The sequence below is a fragment of the Poecilia reticulata genome, linkage group LG9 (genome assembly GCF_000633615.1).
Source record: "Poecilia reticulata strain Guanapo linkage group LG9, Guppy_female_1.0+MT, whole genome shotgun sequence".
NCBI classification, from domain to species: Eukaryota; Metazoa; Chordata; class Actinopteri; order Cyprinodontiformes; family Poeciliidae; genus Poecilia; species Poecilia reticulata.
In genome coordinates, this window is record NC_024339.1 from 10,411,123 (window position 1) to 10,436,701 (window position 25,579).

General features: G+C 38.0%; 1 protein-coding gene across 1 annotated transcript in view; it reads right to left on the bottom strand.

Moving 5' to 3' along the window:
* Positions 1-323: 323 nt before the first annotated feature.
* The window catches only part of mmp11a (matrix metallopeptidase 11a), a 30,364-nt gene continuing 5,108 nt past the window's right edge, over positions 324-25,579 (bottom strand). The window contains exons 2-8 of the mRNA XM_008417802.2: positions 11,535-11,761; positions 6,794-6,937; positions 5,204-5,337; positions 4,012-4,250; positions 2,569-2,785; positions 1,206-1,466; positions 324-724 (exon numbers count right to left, since the gene is read on the bottom strand). Coding sequence (XP_008416024.1) covers positions 606-724; positions 1,206-1,466; positions 2,569-2,785; positions 4,012-4,250; positions 5,204-5,337; positions 6,794-6,937; positions 11,535-11,761 — 1,341 coding nt within the window. The 3' untranslated portion in view covers positions 324-605. The remainder of the gene's footprint in view (positions 725-1,205; positions 1,467-2,568; positions 2,786-4,011; positions 4,251-5,203; positions 5,338-6,793; positions 6,938-11,534; positions 11,762-25,579) is intronic.

Sequence of the window (25,579 nt, forward strand, 5' to 3'; positions counted from 1 at the left end):
ACTCTGCAAAGACCTTAGCAAGACTCTGCAAAGACCTTAGCAAGACTCTTCAAAGAACATAGCAGTCCTTACAAAACCTTCTCGATGTGACTCATTTTTAATGCGTCCAAATCCAGTATAAGCCCCATTTTCTTGATTCTGATTGCGAAACAGTGAAGTATGACTGGAAATTATCATCTACTTGCTGACTGACTTCTAGAGTTAAACCCTCCACTGACCGCCGCAGTGAGTCTGATGTCACTCTTCAAACACTCTGAGGTGCGTTGTTGATGAAAACACAAACTGAAACATCCAACACTGACCACACTGAGAACAACAGTTTGTTAAACAGTTTCTGGCTCAGGCGAGACTGAATCCAGGGTCTCGGCTCATGGTGACACAAAAATGTGCAAAAATAAATACGAGTAGAGCTGCACAGGAGGTGCCAGATCTGAGGGAAGGTGGGTTTTTTTCCTGAGAAGAAGGCATAAATTGATCTGAGTGTCAATAAATGCAGTGAAGCATAAACAGGTGTAAAAATCGTCTCGTCCTCATGAGTCTGCAGTTTTTATTCCATTAACTCCTCTTCGCGTCAAAGGAATCAGGGTATGCAAATCTTCACAGACTCACTCGTTCCTGCACCCAAAGAAATCCATGCCGACGTAGCGTGGGTAACCTTCCAACGAGTTCATGCCGACAGGATCGAACTTCCAGTACTGACGTCCTCGGATGAAATGAGCAAAGCCTGCAGAAGGGAGCAAAAACAGATTGTTTTATCATTCCTGGAGGCCGAGGAAGATGGAAAATATGCACATCAAATGAACCTCTTCAGATTAAAGGACTCAAACAGACTTATACTGAACTACAAAATAAGAGACTTTTTGTAATGCTGTTGGCTTGGAAGAGTCCATAAACTCTCTGAAATACCAGAACTTTTCCACAAAAATAAAACTTTTCATCTCTTTTGGTCTTGCAACAGGATAAAAATCCAAAATATTTGTCCAAATTTTCACAGAAATGGTTATCCAGACACAAAAGTTAAAAAAACTGAGTGCTGGATAAATATGTCCAGTAGCCTGGAGTTTGACTACAGAAGTGGAAACAAACTGCTTGAGGCAAGTTGCTGGTCAGAAAGTGAAGTTTAAAACTGGTTCTGAGTAAAACGTTTGACTCCAGCAATATCCACAGTTTAAGACAGAAATCAAAAGCATTTTTTTCCTTCGTACCGTGGGTGTCCCTGAAGGCAGCGTCAACATCCTCAGGGATGCCGGTCCAGTACTGCATGCTGCGCGGTGAGGGCGACTCGACCCGGTTCTCATGGGGACTGAACCTCCAGTAGCTACCGGACTTGAAGAAGTAGATGTTGTAGTTAGGGTCGTGACCCCAGCGAAGTGCAGCCTGGATGCTGGATGTGGACAATCCTAAACTTCTGATGGACTCGGGACCCCGGATGTGCATTTCAGCGTCAAACACCCAGTAGTTATCATCTGCAGAAACCAAAAAAACCCACTGAAGTCCAACTTTTATTCACTTTTTCTTTTTTTTAATTCTTTTACAACTGTTTGCGTACTAATGCTTTGTTAACGGTACCAAAAATTAAGTACATATCACTAAAGACTATAATAGCAGCGGATAAAATTAGGTTTAATTTTGAGCTACAACTCCGTCATGCTTCACAGTAGAAAAACATTCATATTTTAAACAGTTTAATAGACAAAATTTTGAGACTTTACAGTTTTTACACAGTCAGAGCTTACGTTTTATGACTTTTCCCTGAAAAACAATGTCAATGTCAATTTATCTATAGCACATAAAACAAAAACAACAGAGTTTGACAAAAGTGATGCACAATTCAATAAAATAAAGCAATATAACAATAATAACAAGGAAATATTTTGAAAAGTAATACAAATATATTCCATATCTGTCGTTATAAAAGAAACTAAAACTGTTTGAATCAAATACTAGAGGACAAAACGTCTCAACAGTCTCAGCGTTACATAAATGAAAAGGTAAACCATTCCAAATTTTAGGAGCACAAGTCGCAAAAGCAAAATCTCAGCTGAATAAATAGTCAGAAACCTTTTAATAAACACAAAAATAATAATCATTTTTGTGTGTAAGTTATACGTCAGAATGTCTTTTGGTAATTTTACTGCCCACTAACTTTTGTTTCTTTTTGTGTGGACTTCCTGTTTATGGCTTCCTAGGGAAGGAGGGAGTCACCATGGCAACCACTGACTTGTTCTATTTTTATTCTTGAGTTCCAACGTTGCTGGAAAATGTAAAGTTTAGATTTGTCAGACTTATTAAAGCAGCTAAAAAGTCTACATTTTTATTGAGATATTCTGGTTGGTAGTTTATAAAAAGCCATAAACTACATAACTACACCTCAGCCACAAGGTGGACACTGCGGTTGTCATGACGCTAGGAAAAATACTTCATTTCTGATACCGAGATGATATTTCACTATTACATTTGTATGTTGGCAAGTTTTAATCTGCATGGCTTAAAAACAACAGTTTTGTGTTTGCCTCGTTAGCTGAAGAGGAAAAAGTGAGATTATTTTTGACTTTATTTGATACTCACCTTGAAAGAACCAAATATTTCCTGACTTGTCCTCAAAGGCGGCATCAATCTTGGCCGGGATCCCCTTCCAGTGTCGGGAGGCCAGCGCCGGATACCCGCTCTCCAGACGCGCCGATCCTCCAGGATCCCGGATCCTCCAAACGTAGCCCGACTTAAAGAAGAACAGCTCCCCTCGGATCATCGACACGGCGTCGAAGTCCGTCTGACAGGCGTCAGGCTGGAGGCAAAACAGAGAACGCTCTCACAAACACCGTAAATCATTTTAACCTCATTTAGTTGTGTCATCCAGCTACTCTTAACGTCTTGCAAGTTTTAGATTTTCAACTTAAATGCATGAGTTTGTAAACAGTAACCTTAGTAAGTTGTGTTAACTTTTCATTAATTTTGTCATATTTCTGAGGAAACAAAGGATTTTTAACCCCTGAAAGAACTAAAAAAAATACTTAATTGATCCCAAAAGAAAAATAAACGATGTTAATCAGATGCAATCCACTCTGTTGCTACGGTTACGCATCATAGCAAAAGAGTAAAGTTTGAAATGTGTTGGCTAAATTCACTCCAGCTGCACCGCATCCAAAACAAGCAGGAATGGTTGCTGAAAAATTCCTCCAGAAAGACATGAATGAAAGTTTGAAAGAGTAAAAAACCTCAATGAAAGTAACAAGGCTGCCAGCCTGAGCGTTGCATTTCTAGGAAACCCCCCAAAACAAAACAAAACAAAACAAAAGAGGGAAAAGGTGGGAGTGGGAAATATTTCCTAGGGTGCTCAGCGTGAGAGAGCTGGAAGTATTATATTGAACTGGTTGTTATGTGTAATTAAGGCTAACATTAATTTTAGTGCAACTGTCGTTTAGCAATGGTTGAGCACAGTGTCTTCTCAGATTGCTTATTCTGTTCAAAACAAATGCTTTTGAGCAGAAATCAGTGTAATAAAATGTGTTTAATAAAGTTCATAACCATTCATGTAAGTTAAATAAAGAGTTTAAATTATTTTCACTTTAAAATAAGTACTTATTTTAACTTGATAATATGAGTGAAAATAATAAAACATTCTGGAGCTCAGCTTGGGTTGCTAGGTAACGGGCTGGGCTTGGCTGGGGTTGGCTGGGGTTGGCTGGGGTTGCTAGGTAACGGGCAGTGCCTTCTGAATTGTGACATTACATTGCAGAGATTTTTGAAACGAGGTTATTTTCCAAACACCAAAAAAAACAAAAACATTAACTTTATTGCCAAAAAAATCGACTGGGTGTGTCTTTTAATTGCCTGGCCTGTTTTCAGAAGCAGCAGAAACCCAAATGGAAATACAAAAACAAGCAAAATATGAACTTTACATATTAGGTTCCGTTTGAAAACAAAAGTTATCCAACTGAATTTTAAATGAATCTGAGTCGTACATTAATATGGCTGACTGTATGAACTAATTTGTTAACTGGCTGGACTCACATTAAGTTCGTTGGTCTCTGTTTTGAGGACCAGAGCCCTTGGAGCCGGGGTTGGCGGTGGGGGCAAGACCTGTGGTTTAGCTCCATACAGGTACTGGATGCCTAGCCTGTCGTCTTCGCTCAGCCTCAGTGGGTAGGAGAAGGAGTAGTACGCGGACATGACGGTTTTGGGCTTACGCGAGTGCTGCAGGCCCAGGACATGCCCGAACTCATGGGCGGCGACCTGCAGAAGGTCTGTACCTGCAAGGAGGAAGGGAGAGGTTCATACAAGGTCTGAAAATAGGAGAGAGTGTTTGTTTTGAGCCGGTTTGAGCAGCAGACTGCGGGGATTTCACTACCTGAGCCAACTGGGTCAAACAAGGGGAAAAAAAAGTCCCTTTAACTGCTGACTCACACATGTCCTCAGCTAATCGCACGCATATTTACCTTTAGTCAGAGTTAGCATATACTTTAGCAAGTCCCACTATAACAACTTTAATTACAGTTACAACAAACAAGTTGGTGCTAATTATTAAAAGAGAGTAGAGACACATTGCTTGGTGCAGAATAAGCCACAAACACCAAAAGTCTTTTTTTTAAATTAACTGATCTGCAAACAGATGAAAAGTTGCTTCCGCACAAACATCACAGTGTGGTTTTAAGTGTTCAGCTTTTTAATTAATTCCTCTTGTTACAGTTAAATACAACCTTTATTGTCATCTTAACTCATCCTGAATGTCTCAGATGGGCGATGGTGTACCTCAGGGATGGTTGTTTGAGCCCCTTGTTGAGTTTGTTTCTAACCTTTTATTCGCAGATGATTATCTGTACATGTCTGTAATGTAGCCACAGGATTCAGATACTTTTCAGTCAATGAATCGACTATAAACTCAGAGTACCAAAGTAATCTGGAGTCGAATGTGAGCCAAACACTAGAATGAATAGATTTTATTTGTTGAGGGCATTTCTTAGGGAGCATCAACTCCACCAGCAATATCAAACAGAATAAGCAATTGACAAGACATTCATTAAGTGATTTTTATAAATATATGCTCAGTTTGGACAGTAATTAATAAAACAAACCCAAATCTCAGAGTATTTTTGATGCATTTTGGATGCAAATTGTTTACGTTTTGTGAAGTTTTTCCATTTTTTTTATCAGTTTATTGAAACAAACACAAACAGACAGAAACCAAAGTGATCCAGAAACTCACCCATGTAGTTCCCCAGAGTCCAGGACTCGTCGTAGTCGAAGTGAATGTCGCCCTGTCGATGCGTCTTTGGGAAGAACGCGTGAGCTAGAATCCCACCTGGACCGTCAAACGGCAGGTTGTCTCCATGCCAGTAGCTGCAGGTGAATAAAACAAGCGTCCCTATCAGAAACAAAACTTTCCTTTTTTAAAAACAATAAAACAAAACATCTACACTCTGTCAAAAAGTTAATTAAAAATAACTTCAATGCTTTAAAATACACAACAAGGTTCAGTACAGAGGATGATGAAGTTGTAAAAATAAAATAAAATGATCTAAAGACAAAGATATTTGCGTATAAACAACACTGGGATATGACGAGATGCTTTAAGTGGAATGATTCAGAGGGGAAACACAGAAACGATAAAAGAATGAAAAACCCCGAGTCAGCAGATACGGATCCTCCATAAAGCAGGAGTATCAGCGCAGTGGAGCCTGCTTGTCGTCTCTTGCTCCGTTATCTCCGTGTTCATCTTCACAGCTCTGCAAATCTCTTTGTGCCAGAATCTGATCCTATCTATTTAAACGTTCTGCTAGTTTTACTGAAACGATCCTGATTTTTATCCAGGACATAAATCAGGTTCATTCTTATTAGCTGAGACATTTTTTCAACAACAAATATAGAAAACGTTACTGGTTGTCTCTAACCAATGTTGATTTTTATTTTTTAATTATTTAGTAAAGCAGAGGGATTCGTCTCCTTGTCACACAGAGTTCAGAAGTGATTTTCTGAGGAGCAAAGCAGCAATAATGAGTGATGTAGTTTAAAGTGACACCAGCAGGGGGAGCAGTTCTCTCCTGGCAAGAGGTCACAGGGGTTAAAGCAAATAAAAACTGAGCTCAGAGGATTCCCTGAGCATAAGGTCATCTGAACTGGATCAAAACTATAAAAACAAGAGCTTGGTCCATCTCTGCTGAAGCTGTATGGAGATAAATCGGTGCCATTAATCTCAGAATTTGTACTACTTTTCTAGAAATTTTGACTTTAATCTCAGAATTCAGATTTTTTTTTTCAGAATTGGAACAGGTTTTTTTATTCGGTTTTTAATCTCAACATTTTTTATTTTTTTCCCAGAAATCTGACTTTTTTGAACAATTATGACTTTTAAGATAAGAAGATAAGAATTATTTTTATTTTGGTAGCCTTAATATTCTTCCATAATATAAAAAAAGAAAATCCCTTCTGATTACATTTCATATGAACCTAAATATGATTTAAATTGTTGACAAACCAGAACATGTCTGCCACTGGGAAGAATCCAGTTCCTCCCATAGATTAATGCCCAGATACTGAAGGTTTTGACACTAATTGAGCTAGAGGAACCAATTCATTAACTTCCTGTCAATTTGTTTATCCATTGACAAAAGGTCATGAGCCGCCATGCTGAAAATGTAATGACCCATAAAACTACTTCTGTTCAGACATCAAATCAGTGAGTTCAGGATTTATTACTTATTTTTGGAGGATTAAATAAAAATCTGCCTCTAGTCAAGAAAAGTTGTAGAAATTAAACACAAAAAGAGACCGATACGGTTGTTATTGGGGTTTTCACCTGGAAAAGTCGATCCGGATGTCAGCGATCCCCCTGCGGACCTCGGTGAAAGTGAGGGGCGTGACATCGCTCCAGATCTTCACCGCCTCCCGGATCACGCGCCGCACCTTCTCCTCGTCCATCTGCCAGGGGAAGCGTTCGATCCTGCAGGAAACCAGCGCAGGAGTCAACACAAGAAGTGAAATGTGTGTTTTTGAGTTTCAACTGTAAATGATTTTTTTATGCTTTTAATCAAATATTAATCAAACATTATATTGCACTTTGTTACAAAACTGTTTAGTTTAAATATTAAGCACTTTCTAGGACTTTCTACAGAAATCAAGCACTTTCCAAACCTTGAAAAACTTAATAGAAATTCAAGGATTTCAAGCACCAATACAAACCCTGCAAATAATACAGGTGGCTTTTTTTTTTTTTAAATCAGAGTAATAAAACCTGAAAACTATTCATTTTGAAAACATAAAAACAGGAACAAAGACTTCTGCACTAAATTGTTTTCAAACCTGTGAGATGCAGGGCAGGAAATTAAAGGAACATTTTGCCCTTTTTGAGGCTCGTGGATTAATGTTGGAGAAGTTTGGACTTGTTCTGCTCGCATTAATTGCAGCTTTTCTGCAGCAGTGAAATAAAAGCTGGCAGAGTTGACCGATTGCACAAAGTGGTTCCAGCATGTAATTTTGCTCCAGGACGTCAATCTGTAATTTTTCTGTTGCGTGGAAACAGAAAATGGCAAACAAACAAGGCAAACGGTGTTAATTTGTAATACTTAGAGGTGAAATGTTTTGTTTCTCCTTCCAGATCGATGTGGGAGACAGAAGCATTAGAATAATGCAGAAAATAACTAGTTTTAATAGGATGTCTCAACAGGTTTTTGCATCATTTATTCATATTTCTGATATTGAGAAATAAGTTTAGGCTTAACAGGAAGTCAAAGAAGATAAGCTAAAAATTATTCATACCTTCTCAGATTCAGATTTAAATGATTTTTGTCCATAGAAGAAGTTTAATTCTATACTATAAGACAACATTTCTGTTTTTAAAAGATACTTTTTAATGGGTCTGATGTAGTATTTTAATTTTAAACATATTTTAACGATTGTATATTAAGGTCATACTAAGAAAAATAAAATTACGAGAATAAATATTCATAATATTAGAAGAATAAATTCGTACAAGAATAAGGTCAAAATAATACAAGAATAGTCCCTGTAATTTAATAATAAAGTGAAAATATTACAAGAATAAAATCAAAACATGCTAATTAGGTTGTAATAAACATTATGGGTGTATTTTTGTTGTATTTCATTTATACTTTATTCTCATAGAAATTGTGAATTAATTATTACATTATTATGACTTTATTTATGAAATTTTATTAATTTTATTTTCTCAGTATGGCCTTAAAACTTTGTCGTTTTCGCTAAGTGGAAAACCATCACAATTAATAGAAATAAAAACTTTTAAACATCAATTTGTGTGGAATTAATCAATGCTTAGTGTTTCGGTTTTTAATAAAGTTCCTAAAACAAATGGGGTTCTCAATAATTTTCTAATTTATTTATTGAATGTTCACTTTTTTGCAGGTTATTATTTTTTCTTGCAGACTTCTCTTTTCAATCTTCTCGCAATTTCGGGTAAAAATGGCGACTGGAGAGACAATTTTAGACAGAAACTGTTAATATGGATCAGTTCAAAATGTTTCTGTTGATATGGAAAACATCCATCTGTCTTCACAGAGCGGGACTTTCCTGTCTTTCACTCAAACACCTGCAGATCTGGAGGTGTGACTCTGAGTCATCTGGATAATTTTTCAACTTTTGACGGCGCAAAAACATAAATCAGAGGAATTTTTTTTATTGTTTCCAAGCAAAAGAAAAGAAAAGAAAAAGCAAAACATAAACAAGGAACAGCAGTTTTCTCATTTATTTAGACTTTTTATTGTCTAAATAAAAAGTTTTTGAGTGATAAATCTGAGGTTTATCACACATAAACCTCAGATTTATGTGTGATAGTTTTACAGGAAAGGATTCATCAGCAATTAAAGAAATGCTGTTTACTAATCTGTATCTCTTCAATTAATAACCGGAAAAGGTGCTTTATAGGACTTTACAAATGCTGGAAAGGTGAAACTGTCACTTGAGGAGTTCTGGGTAAAACATTTTTATAAACAAAGTAGGTTTTCAATCTTACATGCAAAATGTGTAGATATTTTTTGACAGTTTTGGGTTAATTGCTGTTCTGAGTGTGTTGTTTTTCAGCAAATCGCCATTTTTAGAGTCTATATACTTTAATCAACAATAAATCGATTACTAAATTAACTGAGGATTAGTTGTTGCTTTTTCCTACTCCCTTGTGTTTCATTTTAGAGAATATTTTTCTGGAAATTTTATATGTTAAAAAGTGGCCATCATCGTGTTATTTTCTGTTTATCATGAATTTTTTTACGCAGTTGGACCTTTATTTTGAGTTGAGGTTCTGTTTCAGGGTCGAACTTCCTCTCCATAAAGCTCCAGACTTTCAGATTGCCCAGCAGCCTGCGATCTCCTCTCAGTTCAGAGGAGATCTCCTTCACTGCTTGTTTTAAAGCAGTAAAAACATCCATCCTGGACTTCACGCTTTACGCAGGAACTTCTTCCAAAAGCTCAAATTAGTGGCGGATTCTAAATAAACCTGAACACGGGAGGTAAAAGGCATGGCTTCGACGTAAGACGCCTGCATTAGGTGGGGTGCAGTTTGACCTGGTGGGCCGTTGCCATGGCTACAGTTAACCACATCACTCAGGTGTCGCTTATATCGACCCAATCCAGGGGAATCTAATTAGTCTGCGGCCGGTTCTGCCTCCCCCGTGCTGCTTTCTTTCGGCGTGCCTTAATATGCTGTTATGCTAAAGAACGAGTACAATGAAAGGGACCCCGGGAGACGCAGACAGAGAGGCAGCAGCCGGCAGACGCCGACCGGCTCTCGATGGAGCCGCGGCCCCAGATGAAAGAAAAGCAGCACCTCTTTGTGGAAATCATAAGTCCATGACTTCATTTTCAGATTGCTCTATCTGCTTTCTCATCTTTCATGGCGTTCCTGGAGTCGGTCGCTCTGTGTTTTTGATCTGCAGCAGCTCCCGTTTGGCTCTGTTTGTCTGCTGTTTGGTCCGCAGAGAACGACCCAAATTAGGATTTTCTTTTTTTTTTATCGCGGAAACATCTGCTGAGCGCAGCTGGAAACATGCAGACATCAGAGCTGCTGCACGCGCTGCAGGCTGCAGGTTTTACTCAGATTACTCAGGTCAGAGCAACAGTTGTTCTGAAACTGCACATGTTCTCTGTAATGCAAGGAAAAATGTAGCTGCTTATCCTTCACTGCAGGGAAACCATCTAGGACTGAAACGATTAATCAGGTTAATCATGATTAATCAAGTTAATCATGATTAATCAGGTTAATCATGATTAATTGATTACTGAAATAAACATCAACTAATTTAGCAATCAATTAACAGGATTATACAGACTCAAAAAATGCTTTTTGGTGAAAGAACAACACAGTCAGAGCAGAAGTTAAGCCAAAATGGTCAAAAATAAACTTTCATTTACAATAAAAAGAAACAAATATCTACATATTTTCTGCCTAAAACTCTTTAAGTGACAAAGTTTTGTCTTGACCTGTTTTTAAAAAAACTACACTATGGGAATGCTGGGCAGGAAAATATTTATTTCCTTATTTTCAAAAGGATTCAGATAGTTTATTTGTATCTTTTAATGTATTTCCAATATTGTGCAAAAAGGTTTAAATAAAAATTCTGCAGAATGTGCCATTTAAAAAATCTGATCAATCGATTAATCATTAGTTGCATCTCTAATCCCTGACAGTTCACCAACACAGAGACACACAGGATATACAACCTTACACACACTGGAGGAAACTCACGGATGAATAAGGAGAAAAATGAAATCTCCATGTAAAAATGCTGCAGGCCGGTATTTGAACCCAGGACATTCTACGGCCTACGAAACATGTTCATGACGTTTTTGCACAAAATCATTTAGATGAAATTTTGAATCAGTTCTGCCCATTTTGAGTTGTTTTAGGGCCTCTGTCACCTTAAATCCAGATAAGCAGCTGCTGGCCACCAACTGAACATTTAGACATGAAAATGACTGTAAACAGACGCACAGTTATACAACTACACATTTGTGAACAGCATTAGTAGAGCCTCCTGCGCAATCAACAAGAATGCAGCAAATGGTTTCTGAATGATTCATCAACAACAAAACACTTTTGTTTTTTTCCAGCAGCCATTACACAGCGCATACTGCGATAAAACCAGCTAGCTAAATGTGCTGGAACTCAGGTTGGGTTGCTAGGTAACAAACTGGGCTTCACTGGGGTTGCTAGGTAACGGATAGTGCCTGCTGATTTGTGATGTTACATTCAGAAGGTTTTTGAAATGGCTCATTTTCCAGACACTAAAAGACATTAACGTATTACCAGAAAACAGCTGGGTGTTTTTTTTAAGCGCTTCAGTTGTAGCAGTAGAAACTGAAAAACTTGCAAAATGTGAATTTTGCATGATAGGTCCCCTTTCAGAGATCTGAGCAGAAACACAATAATGTCAGACGGATAAAGTTTGACAGAAAACAGCAGCTAAAAGCTGTTCCTGCTAGATATAGTTCATATTTTATCCCTACTGTGTGTGGATTCGTTAAAAGAACGACTGTTTAATCATCATAAAACAATCTTATTTCCATACTTGTAGGTGAGATCCTTCTTGTCGAAACGTCCTCCGTGCAGAACAAAGCGTCTCTGGCGGTGTCGACCTCGATACTGCAGCTCCTTCTGGTTGGGGAAGTCCGGTACGCCACAGCGCGGCCGGTTCCATGTGTTGGAAGCGTTGGTGGACGGACTCGCCTCCTTCACAGAACCCTGAGGGTGAGGAGCCTTCGCCCTCTTCTTCAGGTCCGGGGACTTCTCAGAGGCCTGGAACGACCAAGAGGTTCGGTCCGGTTAGTTCACGGCTACACGCGTCACACACAGTGAGGAAGAAGCAACAGAGGTGGGCAGAGAACCCAAAATGATACTCAAGTAAGAGGAGCTCTAGTTTAATGTATTATTACTGAAGTAAAAGTAAAAAGTATCAGTCCAAGAAATTACTCGAGTCAAAAAATCAAGTACTGAGTCACTGATCAAACTATCAATCATTTAATATTTAAAATTTACCAAAATATAATGTTAAGTGGATATTTTTGTATTTTAAGGATGAAAATAATAAGAATTTATATAAATAAGAACAAAAAAACCCCAACAAAATCCGGCAAATATAAAAATTTTCTAAATCAGTTTCTTTCAATAAAAATATCTATAAAACTTTCTACAAAAACTGCAGGTGTGTCTGAGTCTGGTGAATTTCTGGTTAAATTATGTTTGTTCTTCATTCAGCAGGTAGAAAATCCAGAAATTCTTCATAATAAAATTACTCAAGTAAAAGTAAAAAGTACAGTGTAGTAAAAATACTCCTAAATGTAATTTTTTTTCAAAAAAGGTTACTAAGTAAAGGTAATTGAGTAAATGTAACTAGTTACTACCCAACTCTGTCAAACACTAAGTAAAAGTACAGATAAACAAACATATACTCTAGTAAAAGTAAAAGTACCACATTAACATTGTTACTTGCTTTTAAAAATACTTCAAGTACTGAAAGAGAATTTACTCGTTGAATTTATCTTTTAATGCACCAGCTGCATTTATATTTTCTTGAATTCATCAATATTTTTGACATATGCAGCCAAACGAGCGCCACAAGTTCACAGAGTTCATCTCTTACAGAACAAAAGCATAAAATGTGAGAAGGAGATGAAAATGAGCGAAGTCATTACAGCTCGTCCATATCTGACCTACATTCAGCCTAATGGCCGCCTGACCTCACGGCCGGGTCACTGAGCCACATAGCTGGGACCCAGCGAAGGTCCCTGAGTGACCCATTACATCTCGTCCTGATTCAGAGGAAATGACTCCGCTCATTTCCACACAAACTAATTACAGATCAGACCCATCCCATCGGCACCTTGCTCCACAACACCGAGGGAAAAAAAGCACGATGTGCAGAAAACTGCAGGATGTTCTCTTCCTATCGCAAAATTACGTGCATTTCCATTTCCGCTGCCGCTCTGAGCTACCTGTGGGAAAAGACGCTATCGTTTTATTGTGTTGAGATGAAACTAATTACCTCCGTCAGTGGATCCTCTCAGTCTGCGGCTCTCTTACATAAGCTCTCGTTCAAACAACGATCCGACTCCAGCTTTTGTTCTCATCATGATTTTTCTGCAGATTGACAAATTTCTGACATGCTGCAACATGCAAGACTTCAGCTTCAAGAAAATACATAAAAGTTAAAGTTTGTCAGTACCTGGCTGCAGAGTTAGGCAGTAACTGGTTACATTTACTGGAGGAACTTATTTGGAAAAAATGTAGGAGCATTTTTTTCCAATGCTGTACTTTTTACTTTTACTTAAGTAACTTTATTATAAAGTATTTCTACTCTTACTTGAGTAAAATTTCTGGATTTTCTACCCACTGAATTAAAAGCAGACATGTTTTAACCAAAAATTCTGCAGGATTTCACCTTTTATTAATAAAGCGTGCATAAAATATATTGAAATTTAGCATTTCAGGGTTTTGTTGTAGATTTTGTGGCCTCTGCTGTGCTCCCAAGTGTTCATCTAAATGTGTGTGATAGCATCCATTCAGTCTTTGTTTTCTGCCTGTGTGATATGATGTCACGGGGGTAACAGGTTTAGGAAGGAAACCCAGGCTCCCTCTCTGCTCAGCAGCAGTCGGACTGATCCCACCGGCTTCCTAGGACAGGAATTGTCTCCTCTCACTGGGATATGTTTGGAAATCCATCAAAGAAGAAACCCAGAAGACCAGACTCGTCTTATCTGACTCGTTTTGATTCTACGTGAATCATCTGGTGTCTGCACACCAGATAGTCCGGTAGACTCGGTTTGATTGGAGATCAGAATTACAACGTTTGTTACATTTTCAGCTGCTGCAGTTCGATTTCCCACTGCACTGTCAAACAAACCAAACCGTTTGAAAAACCTGTTCCTTTCCTGGCCTCTGGGGGCGCTGCACCAATAACAAGTACAGAAAGCGATATGAACACCTCTGAAGGAGACAGTTTCCTTCTTCACAAAATGTGAACAAAAATGGATTAGTGTCAGATTTTAGCAGTTGGAGGATTTCTAAAAACCACAAGCCATTAACCCCTGCAGTATATGTGTGTCAAACTAAGGGCCCGGGGGCTAAATCTGGCCCGCCACAGCTTTTTTTGTGGTCTTCTGGACTCCAGATGACAAACTATATCAATCAGTCCCTCCCGTTTTTTATGATCGTGGCTCAACAGATCTCTGTTTTTATTGCGTTAATGCTTAATTGTGAGTTTATTGGAAATTTTATGCAAAAAAGGTAATAAACTTTGGGTTTAAGTGATGCTAACTCCCACCTGCAGGTGGCGGTACTTCCTACTTTACGACACTGTTGCCTCAGGCTTTCTTGATTTCAGACTACGGTATACTCTGTGATTGATATGGCAACTAGCAAAAATCACATTTATGGTCATTCACATGTGCAAATTTTGCAAATTTCCTTGAAAATATTACTAAATTAGTGCCACAAAATCTGTGATTTTGATTGCAAAAATCACAAAAGCAATTAAAATTCCTGAAGGACAGACTGATGTGAGAAGATATTCAACTTTATTTCTAAGAAGTACACACAAGTTTGTTTTGGTTGTATTTACCCAGAATGCCCTGGGTATTGTCCTCTTTCTGCTTTTGTAAGAAGTGAATTAATCTGCCCGTTCTTTTCAGCAATATTAAGGAATTACTGACTTAAAACAAGCTCCTATATCTTACTGAAAAGTTAGTTTTACCTAATTTCAAATGTAAAATGATATTTGCAGTAGAAACTGGACCAAAAATCCTTGGTACGATTTTGTGTTTCTGCACTGCAGGCAGAATGAAAACAACATGAATCAGCAAACAGAGACCAGGTGAGTCTAATAAGAGCGACCATAACAGGGAGGCTAAATAAAACCAGAACATGTGGAACAAGCGAAACGTTGCTCAAACACGGTGCGGCGGAGACACGCACATGTTTGGGATTACCTGAGAGAAAATGAAAACCTCAAGCAGGAATCCACAGAGCATGACAGCTTCGCTCTGTAAGATGAGACGTTATTTAGAAAAGATGTTTCACTCTGCTGACCTTTGATCTCTGTTAGACAGTCTGAGGAAGAAATGTAAATATCTCCATTCTTCCACCTATATTCAGGCTAAATCCAGACAGTATGTATGGGAACCTTCATACACTGCAAAAACACAAAATCTTACCAAGTATATTTTTGTCCAATTTCTAGTGCAAATATCTTAGTACACTTAAATAAGACAAAACTAAAGTGCAAGATGCAGGAGCTTGTTTTAAATGTTTTTTTTTTGCATAAAATCATTTTTATATAATGAGATTTTAGTCTGCTCAGTTCAGAATGAGCAGTTTTATTTAAATCCAAATCAGCTGCTTATGGCCACGCCCCTCAACTCAATGTTTACACTCGCACATGAAAATGGCCGCAAACAGATGCGCAAATATGCAATCGCACATCTTTGAAAAGCAGAAGTGGAGCCTCCTGCAAAACCAACAAAGAATGCAGCAAGTGGTTTCTGGATGGTAAGTCAGCAACAAAACACTTGTCTTTTCCAGCAGCCATTGTACAGCGGTAAAACCAGCTGCTGGAGCTCAGCTTGGGTTGCTAGGTAACGAGCTGGGCTTGGCTGAGGTTGCTAGATAACGGGCAGTGCTTGTCGATTTGTGACACTACATTGCAGGAGGTTTTTGAAACAGCTCATTTTCTAGCTATCAAAAAACATTAACTGCCAAATTAACTTAATGCCAAAAACTGGCAGTAAGTTAAAAAATGGAGGTACAAAAATGTTTAAAAAATGTGAATTTTACATAATAAATCCCATTTAAGTAAATAATTCCTTCCTGGTTTCACTGACAGATCATTCAATTTCTAACATTTTTCCAATAAGTGAAATAATTTGCAAATGGAATTAGTTCTTATTCATCAATACTAAGGAATTATTGATTTAAAACAAGCTCCTATTTCTTGCTGAAAAGTTACCTGTAATTTAGTTTTGTCTTATTTTCAAGTGTCCTGAGGTATTTGCATTAGAAACTGGACCAGAAATACCTGTTGAGCTCCTGTGTTTTGCAGTGCAGATGAGTTTCTCTGCAGTGCAGGACTCCACCGTGTCGCTGATGTAGGTTATGAGGAACAAAACTCAGCGGGATTCATGGAATGTGCTCCAGATTGCAGAAACGGAGTGACTGATGGCTCTAAATCCCAGAAAAAACAACAACACACACCTCAACCAACCCCCCACCTTTCTCCAGCTCCTTTGTTTCACTCTGTTTAAAGCAGATTTCAGCTGCTTATTCCACTGCACAAAGCACTTATTCATGTCGGAGGGGATGTTTATGTTCCCGTCCGTGCGGCTCGCTCTAAAAGGTTCGTTTGAGTTGCTAAGAGCGAAACAAAATGAGTTGCAGCCTCTAAACAGAAAAGATTTCTACGCACCCCCTTGAAAAGCTGCTTCTGGTTTGTTTTTGAGCTGGAAGAAATGCGAAAGACCAGAGTGATATGAAGTGCTATCTGGCTTCCCGGAACAGATTCTGATAACATGCATACAGAAGAACAACAGAAAGCCTTATCATGGTGTGAAGCAGCTCTGAAAGCCTTCAGTCTAAAGGCCTGCAGGATGAAAAACAGCGTGGAGTTTGGTTAGAAGATGTTGATCCAGCTTCTCCAGGACGGTACACATAATCCTACAGCTTCAACTTTATCTAAAGTGAGTCAAGATTGTGATTAAATGTGCTGGAAAACTGAAACATCATCATTTGGTCTGTGTTTTACTTACTGTAAAATGAAATACTCCCAAGATTTAACAAGTGCATAAATATCAGACACAATTACCCCAAGAAAAACATGATTTAGAAAATTCAACATTTGCTTTATGATGCGTTTCCACACCGTAAAGCTCCACACCAGAACTTAGTTTTATTCTCATCTGACTGAACGGCCTGGTTCCAGTTAACGTCACAGGAGAGCTAAGCAAACGCCACGTTTACGTTTGTGATGGTATGACAGTCAATTTTTATTTTGCATTCCTTTTTGAAAAGTCAAAAATTTGTAAGAAAAATTTTACTTTTTTTTTTTTTTTGATTAATCTCAAATTTTCTAGAATTAAATCATGGAAATTTCCGAAAAAGTAGAAAGTGTCTGACAAAAAACTGAAATAATCCCCCACCCAAAAAAACAAAAGCAAAGACAAAAAAAGAACTATTGTCAAGTTTGAAAAGTTGAAAATGTCGTGCAAAACACTCACTTTGACATCAATCTCTGTAATTTTTTGTAATTTTCTACAAAAAAAAAGAAATTTCCGATTTTGAAAAGTTGAAAATTTTTGACTTTTTGTTTTTTGGCAGAACTTAATCAATAAATCTATTGAGTTTATTCATGTAGCACATTTCACATAAAAAACGAACACATCATGCAGTCAACAACTGTGAAAACCAGTAACAGAAATCGCATTTTGCAAATGTCATTGTTAAAATCATCAATCACAAACATCTTACTTTTGTTATTGTTCAAAGCACCTCTAAATGACTCTAAATCTCTTTATATCTACAATGAAGCTGCTGCACCTCCATCAATGTCAGCACAATAATAAAATGCCTCCATCTGTTTCCCATTGTGTAATTATTTCAATGAATTCAACAAATCAATATGTTAGTTTTGCTTCAACGTTTCAAGCGATACTAAAACTTTTCTCCTGGCGTCACTGAAACGTTTCGGAGGTCTCTGTCAAGGAAGGAGGTTTGAACTTTGAGTCACCGGGTCGTGGGTCGACCTCCATCCTGAAGGCCCGTGTTTCTGCCTGACGTCGCCTGATCCCAATCAGCGCCGGGGCGGCTGCGGTGTCGGCTTTCACGCTTGTAAACCTCTGGCTAATTCTAACGGTTGGGTGCGCCGTGGGGGAGGCGGCGGCGTTTCAAAGAGAGGGATGGAAAAAACGTGGCTAACGAGCTGAACCCCCCTGACTGGGTGTCAAATGGATCGGTTGACCTGTCTGACCCCCAAAACACCAGAAAAATAAACGACGCTCAATCCAGACAGGCCTAGCATCAAAGTTCAAGGTTAAAGCCCAAAACAAGAGGATTATCCGGATCCAAAATGTTCTCCATGTGCTCGACTTGGAGAAATATTATGGACTTGAACTTCTGGTAGTTTTAGCAAAAAAAAAACCAACTTGAAGTTTTTTCTTACTTACATGTTTCTGAACATCAAATGAACCCAACTACACTGCAAAAACACAAAATATTACCAGGAATTTTTGTTTTTATTGGTAGTGAAAATATCTTACTACATTTGAAATAAGACAAAATGAACGTACAAGTAGCTTTTCAGAAACTTTTAAGTCAATAATTCCTTAATATGGATGAAAAAGTTCTAGTTTTATTTGAGGAATTTTCATTGATATCATGGGAAAAATGTTTTAAGTTAAATAATCTGCCAGTGGAATGAAAGGCAAAAGAGAAATCCTTCAAACTCTAAACTCTGACGCTACTCCAGTTTTGTATCTTTGTGTTGGTTTTTCTACATTAAATATTCCACAGATTTCTTCTTCCTTGTCAGCCATGTTTGTTTACTGTGAACTGATGTTTGGTTTTTAGACGTTTTGTGAGATTTTCCGTCTGACATCCGAATGTTGGTGAATAAAATCTGCCTCAACATCATAAACTGCACAACCAAACCTGTTATACTTCAGACTTTTTTTTTTTTCAAAACTCAGGTTTTGAAAAGCAATGTTTTTTTCTGCAGTGCTTAGAAATGATTTTATAGTTATATAAGTAAAATTTAAATAAATTGACAGCTACCAAACAGTGTGTACGCCGCTTCACAGTGGGCCAATGTGTGCAAAACTTGTTGATATTCTGCTAACGATGGAAATACATAATTTTGCAAAATAAAATAAGATTTTTTGCATGATAAATTATTAAAAAACAAGCCACTCCATTGTCGTCCAACTACTTCCTGTCGTTTTCTTTGTTGTCTCTGGCAGTAGTAACATCCGGTTGTTGATCATGTGACTCAAATGATGCGAAGAAAAATTGTTTCCACTGCAGTTTTATGAAATACACATTTAGATTTAGCCCAAAAATACGACAGCTCATTACTGCCATTGATAAAAGTAAAAAAAAAAGAAAAAAAAAAGAAAATTTCTGCCAAAAAACTGAAAAATTTTGAGCTTAATCTCAGATTTTTCTAAAAAATAAGGACATTTCTGAATTTGAAAAGTCAAAACTTTGCTAGAAAAGTTTTTTAGATTAATTGCTTTACTATATTTACTAGAAAAAAAACAAGGACGTTTTCTGAGTTTCAAAAGTAAAAAAATCTTCATATTTTCTAGAAAATATGAAGAATTTTTTGGAAAAAGTTTATCTGCAATGGTTCTAATTCACCATTGTAGAAAAACCACCTCAATCCAGTGCAAATCTTTTATCGAAAATGTAACTTTTTTCAAAATTGGCACATAGGGACATTTATTTTTGTAAGTCCAATTTGCACAATTTTGTGGTCAATGGAAAAGCAGCTCATTACTTAGAAATTAACGCAAAAAAACAAACATTTTATTTTCTGTTTTGTGTCTCCTTGCTGCTTTTAATTATCCAGTTTTTGACAGATTTATGCACAAAGCTGAGATGAAAAAGAAACCACATCGACGACTCAGCAGATGACACGAGTTTTTACGACCTTCCTCTCCCAGATAACAACACTCCTGTAAGCAGACTACTAAAAACACACACTCTCATCACACAGTTACTCATCACTTTCTGCTGAGAGGGCGAAACGTCAGACACAAAACACCGATTCAACAAGAAGGTGCGACGGTTGTAGTGCGGCATTAAGAAGCGGGTTGGGGAGGGGCGAGATTACAAGTATGAACACATCCAGTTTCTGGTTACAGTGATGACAGGATCTGCACAGCGCTTTAGAGGATCTGACAGCGGTATTCAGACTGCACACAGAGACATGTTGGTGCATGGTGGGCGCATCTGCAGAGCGTCTCCAGTCAATCACCCCCCGCCACCGCTCAACGGGGGGGGGGGTAAACCAACACCGGAGGATGGGGGGGATGGGGAGACCCAACGGGGTCCACTTTTAACCAGAATTCACACCGCTGCAAAATGCTCACATACTTTTCCTCTCCTGACATCAGTAACCAGCTGTTCTTAAAACACACTCAAAATGCAGCTGGGCAAATTATTCTCAAGTTACATAAGATATAAATTCAGCAGAGGTTGGCAGAGAGTAGCACGACTACTTCAGCATATTTTTACTCAAGTAAAAGTAAAAAGTAAAGAGTAAAAAGTAGCTGTCAAAGAAATTACACAAGAGTAAAAAGTATTTGGTAAAAAGTCTAAGACTTTTTACCAAATATGACAATAATGACATAATCAGATGGACCAGAATATGAAGTTAAATGGAAGTTTTGGTATTTTAAGGAACAAAAAGATTACTGATCAAATACGGAAGACGATTAAAACAAACAAACAAACAAACTTCTTAAAAAAGAAACAAACAAAAAAACATATTATGACTAATAGTGATTAAAATTCTGAGATTTAAGTAAGAATCCTGAGAAATTCTGAGAATTCTGAAAAACACTGGAATTCTTACTTCAATATCAGAATTCTGACTTTTTTCAGAATTCTCAGAATTCTGACTTTTTCTCAGATTTCTGACATCTGAGATTAAATTTAGAATTCAGAGATTAAAATCAGATTTTTTCCCTCACTCCCCCTAATCCTTTCCTGTAGATCCTAACATCAGTTAATATGTAAAATTACATCATCAGCTGGGCCAAAATATACAGTTATGTGGAAATTGCAGTTGTTTAATGTAAAAAATGAACATAATTACTATAAAATACCATAATTGTAAAATGTAATTTGTGTCTCTGGTAATTTATATATTATAGTTGTTCTTCATTAAGTGAAGTTACTCACAGTGGGTAGAAAATCCAGAAATGTAAAAAGTAAGAGTAGCGATACTTCATAATAAAGTTACTGACGTAAATGTAAGTAGTTACTACCCAACTCTACCGGAGACAGAAAATGAGGAACAATCTCCAGATGTTATAAACCGGTAGACGTACCAAGTATTGACTCAGCTGAACAGATTTACATTTGTAGAAATGTTGAAATCCATGTTTTGTTTTTCTCCCACTTCACAATTACGCATCACTGTGTTTGTCCCAAATCCTAGTTATAAAATACTGGAAATGACTTGCAGCTGTTTTAGTTCCCCTCATGTTAGACTGAAGCTGCAGGAAGCATTAAGGAGAAGCAACGATGCCGGATTTATTTTCCCTTAGTGGCATTTTGTTTCTGCACTGGAAATGCAAACGACAATCAGCCTGAGGGAGAGAAAGGACTCAAAGTAAACCTTCAACTCCAAGCCTCTGTTCATTATGAGTTATTTTCTCATTTTCTTGAAATAAATGTACTTAATTTATGATTTTTAATGACTCCCCCTCTTCTTTCCTGTCTTCCTGCTGCCATGAGCAGTAATATCTGTGGCTCCTACAAGGCAGACATAATAAAAACAAATTAAAATCTGCAAGATAAATGTTCTTGCAGAGGTCAGCAACTGTTAGTATTTCATACTTTTTGTCAGATGTATTACTTTTTAAAGTCTAATCGCTGTCGGTTTATGGATCAGCAAAGCAAATGCGTAAATATTTCAATTTACGTCGCTCATTTTAGCAAAAAATAACTCCAGAGTTTGTTCTGTCAGTTTGCAGGAATTCGTTACAAGCCCTGGCACTTGAAAGCAACACATTCGCTCGACATGTGTTTTGGATAACTTCAGTAGGAAATCTGTGAGTGCAGCAGATGCAGAGAGGAAAAGGTTGAAGGAAATTAGAGGCGCTGCAAAGGAAATTAAAAAAAGTCAAAATAATTCACACAGCGATGAGATTGCTGTCATAACCTGAGGCCGTGTTCGTTATTCTATCTGTTTGTCACAGGAAAACAAAGAGCCGGGAGTTCTTTCTTTTCATTAACGTGACATCTAAACGTCTCGACCCGATACCAGCGGATCCGAACGATAGGAAGCGACTCATCAGTGAGTGTTTACATCCGCAGACAGATAAGGTTTCATTTCTTTAGGGTGTGCTCTACTTTAAAGACCAGAGACAAAAGAATCTGCTTACTGTACAAGAGGATTTAGATATGAAAGGGTGCTGCAAGAGTTCCTAATCAACAAATACCTCGTTATCTTTAGATGTATCATGGAAATCAGAAACATCTGTTCTTATTGTTCCTGGAAAGCCTCTGAAATCTGCTGTTTGTCTCCCTGCAGGATGACTTTGTGATGATTTCACTCATTAATGTGAGCAAAGCCTCAGGGAAGCACGGGTTACCCTTAAAATCACACAGCCTGGCCTTTAATCACACCTTTTTGTTATTGGGCTGCTATTTACGCTTGGCAGCAGAACAGATGAAAGTGGAAAACATGAAACAAAAGGTCAAAGTTCAGGTGAGGATGCCAGTTATTTTTATAGGAGGATAAAACTCAGGTGCAATGCCAGATATAAACAGGAACCTGCAGGTTTGCAGCACCTGCGGCTTTTAAATGCGAGAACATTTAGCAAGAGCTCAGTTCTTGAAAAACAAAAAATCTAAAAATAAGACTTCAACTTTTACACCTTCAATGGCTCTTATTGTGATTTCTGGGAAAATTGATGAATATTTTTTACTATTTCCAAATAAAAGTCTGAAAATTGGGGCAAATCCATAACAATATATCACCAGTAAGTTTGCAAAAAGATTTATTTTAACATATAATTTTCTACTAAGGTATAGTAAAGTACATTAATTCGGTAGAGTGCTGTATCATTACAAAGATAATATAATTTTTATTATCTTTATATACACACACACATTTCCTATATTGGTGATTGATTCATGATTTATTTCTTCAAATTACTCATTCAATTAACGCACCAAAAACATCATAAAACACATCGTCTGGCCTGAAATCTGGGAGAAGTGATCAACTCAGACCTGAACCTTCAGAGTCACTTAAAGACAGTTACAAAGTCAGTCTTCTATCACCTGAAGAACATTTATTAAAGGCCTAATGACCCAGTAAGATCTAGAGAAACTCATTCCTGTGTTTATTTTTAGTTACATTGTTTACTGCAACAGTGTCTTCATGATTCTGTCTAATAAATTCAGATGGCTGAAGTTCTTTAAATACATCTATTAATCATTGATCAACATTTTTTATGTGGATTTGTTTGATGATTTTGATGCAACAAAATGTAATGTTTATTCATAAATAGTGACTTCATGATGTTTTTATGATGTAAAGCACTTTGAACTAACTGCCTTGTTGCTGAAATGTGCCAAACAAATGAGTTTGACTTGATCATAGTGTGATTAGAATGGCCCAGTCAAAGTCCAGACTCCATTCAATCTGAGTCAAAGAAAAGTAGATAAAAAAAAGAGAAAAGCTTAAAGATGTAAAGCAAAGCTGGTAGAAATATACTGTGGGATTGTAATCAACTATGGGGGCAAAAGCATGCCACACTTTTCAGATTTTTACCTGAAATAACTTTAAAGCATCACTTTCCTTCCAAATTACAATCATTTCCCAAATCGTGCTGGTCTATCACTTTTTAAAATACTTTAAAATGTATAAAAGTTTCAAAAGATGTGACACTGACACGCGCAGGCGCTGCTGCGTATGTCAGTGAGAGAGAGCGAACCTTTCTGCCGAGGATAACGAGCGATATCAGTCCCCTCGGCCGAGTTTAAACCAAGGAAATCGAGTCAAAGCGCATGATGTGACAGAGTTCAGTGCTACGAGCCTGAAAAGCATCAAAAGAACCAGATGCACTAAACTGTCGGCACAGAGCCAGAAATGCTCACAAGGATTGTGTTCTCCAGATTTATAAGCCATGTGTACATGAAAATGATGGCCATAAACCTCCTCCATGCACAGACCAAACCTCCATCCCACAAATGAGAATTACTTCTTTGTACTGTTTGAATCAGTCGGTTAGATTTCATGCTTTTTTTTTGCATCTGTGTTCGAGTCCAGTTCCAGTTGAGTAAAAGTAAGAGCAGCAAACTCTTACTCTTTTATGACATGTAAACAGAGATATTTACTTGTCATAACCTCTCAACAGAGCCTCACTTTGAAATATTTGGACTATCCCTTTAGTAAACTAAAAGCATTCCTCAGAAAATGATCCTGTGTTTGACTGAAAATGAGAGAACAATAAGCCAAAAACTAAAGAAAATCTTTCAGAAAACTGTTGCTTCTAAAAACAGATCAAGTTCTTAAAAAAACCACCCAGCTGTGATTTGGCAATAAGTTAAGTTTTTTTGGTGTCTGAAAAACAAGTCATTTCAAAAGCCCCTTGGATGTTCAGTCACAATCAGCTGGGTAGCACTGCACCGTTACCTAGCAACCCAAGCTGAGCTCCAGCACATTTGGTCAGCTGGTTTAACTGCTGCTTAATTGCTGCTGGAAAAGACAAGTGTTTCATTGTTGACTTACCATCCAGATTCTTTGTTGGTTGTGCAGGAGGCTCAAGTTCTGCTTTTCAAATACATACAGTTGTATAATTGCACATCTGTTTGCAGTTATTTTTACATGCGAGTTAAATGTTGAGGTACGTGGCCAGCAGCAGCTTATATGGATTTAAAGTGACAGAAGTCCTGAAACAGCTCAAAATAGGCAGAATTGACTCAAAATCTCATTATATGAAAATGATTTTGTGCTATAAGACGTAATGAAAAAGTTTTGACCTATTCTAACCAAGGAAGCATACTAGGTCACCTTTAAAACTAATTCGAATTCTGTTTGCTTGGAAGGAAAGCTTAAGAAATGACTGCATAGTGCTGCAAAAAGAAAAGAAAAAGGAGAATTTCACTGAATTTGCTAATCTGGTTTTAGGGTAAAATATACTGAAAACCAGACATCTGTTCTCCAGATCAGTAAATCTGTGACTGATTTCATTCCAGCTGCAGAGACTCCTGAACCCGTTGGTTCCTGAATGGACCTCTGGCAGCGATCGGCACCCACGCGTTGATTTTTCATTCGCCACTCACAACCCGGCGCAGCTGTGACCTAGATCCACTCGGCGGGAGCGTGGGGCGGCTCCGACGTCACCTCTGCTCTCACGGTGGCTCCACCAATCACTCCGTGCGGAGACATCAACACGACAGGACAAAGCGCGCAGGGAAAACCACGGGAATCGGGCTTTATTGACAGAAGGAGAATCCAAACAGCTCGCTGTTACAGCCAGCCCCTCTGCGGCAGAGAAAACAGAATCCCACTGCCCTGAATGCCGCAGACTCCCAGGCCTGTCCGGGCCTGTGCACTCCAACGTTAAAGACACAACCAGCAGATTAGGCCTTTCTGGGCAAAAGTGACGAGACTAAACAAGGTCGTCACAGGTGCAACATAATGTTTCGACTCAAGGATTTGAAAGTTCCTCCAAGGCTGGACTTAATGGGACAAAACTGCAGAAACAGCAAATACCAAAGAAGAAGAGTTAATATCCATCCATCCATCCATCCATCCATCCATCCATCCATCCATCCATCCATCCATCCATCCATCCATCCATCCATCCATCCATCCATCCATCCATC